At 34.6% G+C, this 6704-nt stretch overlaps 1 protein-coding gene across 1 annotated transcript; it reads left to right on the top strand.

Annotated features, from left to right (window-relative positions):
• Positions 1–205: 205 nt before the first annotated feature.
• Positions 206–2167, top strand: LOC138161246 (sorting nexin-4-like). The gene is made up of 2 exons (XM_069088056.1): positions 206–1174; positions 1788–2167. The coding sequence occupies exon 1, from the start codon at positions 391–393 to the stop codon at positions 1009–1011; it is 621 nt and encodes a 206-aa protein (XP_068944157.1). The 5' UTR covers positions 206–390; the 3' UTR covers positions 1012–1174; positions 1788–2167.
• The last annotated feature ends 4537 nt before the right edge of the window (positions 2168–6704 follow it).

Here is a 6704-nt window from a genome sequence, read left to right as displayed (position 1 = left end):
CTGACCTGGTTGCGGGCCTGGGATGAGCAAGCCCACGGGATCGGATACAGGGCCGAGGCTCAGGCTCCGGGGACACCACGATGACAGAAGGTAGCTTTTGGTTGAAAAAAAATTGAAATTACTGTTTCAGAAGCAGAAAAAAGGACTGGAAGAAATGCCATGAACATGCAAGAAACTTACACAGCTTACCTCATTGAGACAAGATCAGTTGAACTAAGTGATGGCCACAGTGTTCTTATAGACTCTCTTTGGAGACAGAAAATAACTGGAAAGAGACAGTGAATGAAACAGGGTTCCAGCTAAAGGCAGACTCCAGGTTAAAAGCTCTTAATGCAACATTCAGAGTGAAAAACCCAGACAAGAGGTTTACTGAGCTAAAACACTACGGTGATGAACTACAATCTGTCATCTCACACCTCCTTCGAGTCAGAGCCAGAGTGGCAGACCGACTCTATGGTGTCTATAACATTCATGGAAATTATGGAAGAGTTTTCAGTGAAATGGAGTGCCATAGAAAAAGAAATGGAAGAAGGACTACAGAGTGCAGGACATCATATGGATGTCTATGCAGCTTCTATTGATGATATTTTAGAAGAGGAGCATTATGCAGATCAACTAAAGGAATATCTTTTCTATGCAGAAGCATTAAGAGTGGTTTATAGAAAACATGAGCTAATGCAGTATCACCTGGAGATGGCTGATCAGGATCTGGTGTCCAAAAAGCAACAGTGCAAAGAACTAGCAACAGGGACTGTGAGGACACTCTCCATGAAAGGAATGACTAGTAAGCTGTTTGGTCAAGAAACCCCAGAGCAAAGAGAAGCCAGAATAAAGGTACTAGAGGAACAAATAAATGAAGGAGAAGAGCAACTGAAGTCTAAAAATCTGGAAGGCAGAGAATTTGTGAAAGCTGCTTGGATGGATATTGAATGCTTCAAAGAGCAAAAGAACCATGATTTAAAGGAGGCTCTCATAAGCTATGCGGTTATGCAGATTAGTATGTGCAAATAGGGAATTCAAGTGTGGACCAATGCTAAAGAATGCTTCAACAAGATGTAATCCTATAGAAATGAATTCCTCTTCAATCCAGTGCCCCAGAACAGAAGCACAAGTACATAATGGAGACTTAAGTTGCTACCTGGTATTCACAAAAATTTACACTTTAATCATTTGAGTAAATACTTTGAGTAAAAATGCCCTTTAGGCTGATTGCAGTTGTTAGAATAGCACAAAAAGGAGATGATTTAGTGAAGATTAACATTGAAATTAAGAACTTGTGGTGATCCTCCCAAAGTCATTTAGTATTGTTTGAGAGGATTCTGAACTAGTAAAAAGTCCCATTGTTAGGTCATGTTTATATGTCCTTTCAGCCCATGCTCTCTCTATAAATGTATAAAATTATTTGGAGAGTTTTTAGGTTTACCCAGAAAAGATGGCCAAGTGGAAACTCATCAGAATGCTGGAGGGGTGATTTTTACTTGCCTTATAGATGAGCTATTTGCTTTGACAAAAGCTCAGCAGAAACTTAGTGTGAAATCTAAGCTATCCCACCCATACCTCTTCAGCACCCCTGTGAGTAATGTATGCATACGCTAGAAAATGCCTTCAACTTTGTGCTTCACCAGGATTTTGATATTGGACAAAAATTTTATACTGCCAACAAAGAAGACAACTCATTAAATGAGTAGTGGAGTACATTGTCGTGAATTAATAGAAAGCCTTATAATTGAATATGTTAAATATAATAAGGAAGTTTCCAAATCATTTTTTCAAACCTGAGTGATGAGCCTAAATTAACCTGGCTCAGCTCTTGACAAGTGGTGTTTCAGGGTACAAGATGTAACATTTGAGTATATAAAGATCTGTATGCCAACAGTATATGTGGTATCTTCATTATTAACATCCTTCTTTTATATTGCTTGGCTATAATTTTGTAAAGAAAAATGAATAAATTATATTGATTTTTTTTGTTTGGTTTTCATGATGCAGTTTGTTCAAAAGCCAGGCATCTTTATATTTTTGCTAGCTTTGCAGAATCTTAAATGTGAACTTGCTGTTTCTAATTATGTAAAATAACAATAATCCACTACTAGTTAGCATTTGACTTTTTTACATGTTGAAATTGTTACAAAATATTGTGGAAATTGCCTGACAATAAAAGAAAGAAGCATTGTGCTGATTTTCATATGAGATGCATTAATTTAACAAAATTATTCATAACTATTAACATGTCATTTCCTATACCTTGGAATATGTTCCTGAGATTTCATTCTCCTCTGCCTTGTGATCTCTTCCTTGCTCCTCCCCAGCTATTGGTGCTTTTTCGTTTGTTTCAGTATTTCATTGTATGTAATTTTTTTTGGAACAAAATGTTTGTTTTAAAAAAATAAGGAGTTATACTGAAATGTAATTTAATGTTTTTTTTTATTTTTCTCTTGGGTTTTATGAAAGGTAAAACTGTGTGATAGTAATGGAATATAAAGATCCCCCTGTATTGGCTTGGTTTTCAAATTGATTGTGTTAAAACCCAGAGCTTGTTAATCCCACCTGTGGGATGGACTTGTTGATGTGAAAAGAGAGTCCTGAACTGGGAGGAGCTGGTGACATAGATTTGGAGAGACAAGAGAGAGGGAGAAGAACTTTTTGGAAGCAGCACCCTCATGGAGGCAGAAAGAGAGACTGAGAGCATTGCTGAGGGCCACTTTGAATCGCCCTGGACTTTTGAGACCTGCCCCTGGAGCTACCAAGGACTGAGGAGACATGGCTGTTTTGCTGGTACTTTGTCTGTCTGTTTTGATGTTGTTTTGCCAGATTTGTCCACTGGTGAAAGACAGTCCTGTTGAAGAAGTCCTGGAATCTGGCTGTTGGCTAAGAGCTCCTGAGACTGTCCTGCAGACAGAGAGTGAATACTGTCCACTGGTGAAGGACAGTGCTGTTGTTGCAGGGGTCTGGGAATCTTTCTGTTGGTTCAGAAGCCCTGAAGAAGGATTTTCTTGTTGTACATTTACAGAATTCCTGGGAGAGGGTTTTGCTAATGTTTTCAGGGGTTCTAGGACTGTTCTACAGACAGAGGATGAATTAATGAAGAGACTGGCAATGTATCTTGTGGCCTTGCTAAACCTTGTCTCCCCAGGAACTAAGATTGCTGAGAACTTGCCTCGCGTGTCAAGATGAAGAAAAGACCTCCATTTGGGTATTAAGTGCTGTGCTTAAACTTGATGTAACTCTGAGGTAGATTCAATTGTGATCCAGGGGTGGGGAACTTTTGACGTTTTTGTGTTCTATGGTTGAACAAACGAATGTACTACTTATGTTTGGAAACTAATCTCCATTTGAGAAGAGGGGTCTTGTGATGGACTAAATGAAGGTACAGTCTAGGGGTGGAGTAGTATTTAGAACAGGGACTTTGTAATTGATTGGATGAATGTAAGGTCCAGGGGTGGGGTAGTACTTGGAGATTATTTAATCACTTTAGTAAATGCTGTATTTTGAATGATGTCATGTTTTGACCTTCTCTGTTCTCACTTTGTCACTGAATAAAATGGAGAGCATCTATGCTGGTATTTTGAACCTTGGGAAGTTGCCTTTCCTTGGCATTACATTACAAACTGGTACAAGGAAAACTCATCTGTTAAAAGATACACAAATGAATATTTTTGTTCTGAAATAAGACAACCTTTCCATTTGACATTAAACAGAGACAAACAATAGACACAAACTAAAAAATGACAGTGAAAAAAATAACAAAAAATAAAAAATGGAAAAAAAAAGCAGAATTGGCCAAATGTAAAAAGAAGTGCAGAAATTCACTAAAGAATAAAAAAACTCCTTAAAAAACAGAATTGGACAGATTGAAAAAGAGGTACAAAAGCTTACTGAGGAAAATAGTTCCTTAAACAGTAGAATTATCAAATGGAAGCTAATGACTTCATGAGACCACAATAGACAATAAAACAAAGTCAAAAGAATGAAAAAATAGAAAAAGAATCTCTTTTAAAAAACTGACCAGAAAAAGTTGATCAAGGAGAGTTTATTTAATAATTATCAATTAATAATAATAATGAATGCCATAATCCAAAAAATCCTAGATATAAGATTTCAAGAAATTATGTAAGAAATTCCCCATAGGTAAAATAGATCCAGTAGGTAAAATAGAAAATGAAAGTATGCATTGATCACCTCCTAAAAGAAATACCAAAATGATAACTCTAAGGAATATTCTAACCAACTATCAAAATTCCCAGGTCAAGGAGAAAAATATTAAAGTAGCCAGAAGGAAAAAAATGCAAATATCATGTACCCAAAATGGAGGGGAATAGAAGGTAATGTTTAAGCCTCATAAGCAAGATCACTTCAGATAAACCTGGGAAGATATATGAACTGATCGATTTGAGACTGAACTGAACAAGATATGGTACATGATTTTGCTGGAATACTACCATGCTATTAGAAATTATGAGCTCAATAATTTCAGAAAAAAACACAGAAAGACTTGCATAAAATGATGAAGAGCAAAATGAGCAGAATCAAGAGAATACTGTATATGTTAAAAACAATATTGTTTTAAGGACAACTTTGAACAAATAAGTTATTTTGACTATTATAAATACCCAAATTAACTATAATGAAGAAAGACAATATCTACATCCACAGAAAGAACTGATAAATAGATGTATAGAATAATTTTATATGCATATGTGTGTGTGTCTAATAATAGCCATCTCTATGGTGAGGGGAAAGAAGAAAAAAAATTAAATGATAATTTTGTATATTTGAAAATAGCAAATTGTACATAGTAGATTTGCAGTTTCAGATGCAATCATTTTTTTTAATTTTACTGTGTTCTGGAAATGCTTGCTTTATTCCATGAATTAAAAATAAAATTTAGTAATGAAAAACATAATTTTTTAAAAAAACATTGATCCAAAATGAAGTGAGCAGAGCTGGGAGAACATTACACACAGGAACAGTATTACTATAAAAATGATCAACCATGAAAGATGTACATATTGTAATCAATACAACAATCCAAGATAATTCCAAAGGACTGATGAAGAAAAATGCTATCCACCTCTAGAAAGAGAACTGATGAAGCTTTCCTATGTGCAGATTGAAGCATACATTTTTTCTTTACTTCTTTTATCACATGACTTAAATGGGAATATGCTTTGCATGACTTTAAATGTGTAATTGATATCATATTACTTGACTTCTCAATGGGTGGAGAAAGGGCAGAAGGTAAGGAGGGAATATGGAACTCAAACCATTAACAAATATATAGGAATAAAAAAAAGAAGGAAGGAAGGAAGGAAGGAAGGAAGGAAGGAAGGAAGGAAGGAAGGAAGGAAGGAAGGAAGGAAGGAAGGAAGGAAGGAAGGAAGGAAGGAAGGAAAAGAAAGAAGGTGAAAAGAAAAAATATTGAACTATTTAAGAACTTTGATCAATGTAGTAATTGTCATGATACTAGAAGACTGACACTGAAAGGAGAGTTATAGAATTAAATATGCTTTTTCTTCTATATCCAGTAACCAAACTTCATTTACTTATTATGCTTATTGGTCATATGAGAAGGATTTTATTTTGTTTGGATGATAGGAGATATTCTTATAAAGTTAGTGTCTAGTAACAGTCATGAGAAAAAAGATAGACAAAAAGAACTTCACTAAAAAAAATGTAAATACACAGAAAAGAGCAGAAAGACGTTAAGGGGGAAAATACAAGCAAGGCACCTTTGGTATTGTAATTTTAAATCAAATAAACATTTTTAAAGACTACAATTTGTATTGCATATATTTAAAACCATTATTTCATATGCAATTCTCTTTTTCTTTTCTTTGTATACTAATGTTTTGGAATGTTCATGTTTGTTGATGCTTGTTTATAATAAAAAAGAAAATAAAGATAAATTTAAAAGTCAACAAAACTGTACTAATCACATTTTAATGAAAAGTCTCATACAGTTATATGATCTAATCCAATGTCCATCATCATGCTTCTAACTAAGCTCCCTTCACAGAAATTATTTTCATAATTTCCTATTTTCTCCTCCCCAAAGTTGGCTGCCATGCTCCCAATCTGTCAGGATTTATTCTTAAGTGTTCAGTTTTTCAAGCAAGAAAAATTCCAGCAGCTGCATCCCTCTAATGAAAAAATCAGTTTTGGGGAAATTATACCATAGTACCTGTTGAAGAAAATCCACTAACAAAGTGGATATATGACTTATGTTGTTTGTAAGGGAGAGACTATAAAGAAGATGGAAAACAAGTCAGGGTCAGTTGGGAGTGCTTGTTCTCTAGAAAAAATGTGCTGAGAAGATTTCTCTTTTCCCTTTTAAATAGTAAGACACAGAAACTGCCACCTCTAATAAAAGAAAATACTTTTAAAATTTAAATTAAATGAAAAAAACTAGAATGAAATAATAGGATTGTTTGTAAATATAAATAATAAATCAAAAAACATTTATTAAACATCCTCCCTGTGTTGAGCATTTCACCAAATAGTATATGTACAAGGACAATAATGAAATATTATCCACTCTCAATGAGGCATATACATAAGCATAAATAAGTGTATATATAAAGTATATGCAGAATATATATGAAGTGAATGGAGTTGAAGGACTCTGGCTTAGGGTGTCATGAAAAGTTTCATGTAGAAAGTTCTATTTGAGCTGAGTTTTGAAGGAAAAGGGGGATCCTAGACTC

This window comes from Petaurus breviceps, unplaced genomic scaffold, assembly GCF_028583685.1.
Source record: "Petaurus breviceps papuanus isolate PSGF00001 unplaced genomic scaffold, PetGlider_PUasm1.0 184, whole genome shotgun sequence".
In the NCBI taxonomy this organism is placed as follows: domain Eukaryota; kingdom Metazoa; phylum Chordata; class Mammalia; order Diprotodontia; family Petauridae; genus Petaurus; species Petaurus breviceps.
This window is presented reverse-complemented; position numbering and strand designations above follow the sequence as displayed.

Coding starts and splice junctions, on each gene's coding strand:
- LOC138161246 (XM_069088056.1), top strand. CDS start 391: ATGAACTACAATCTGTCATCTCACACCTCCTTCGAGTCAGAGCCAGAG.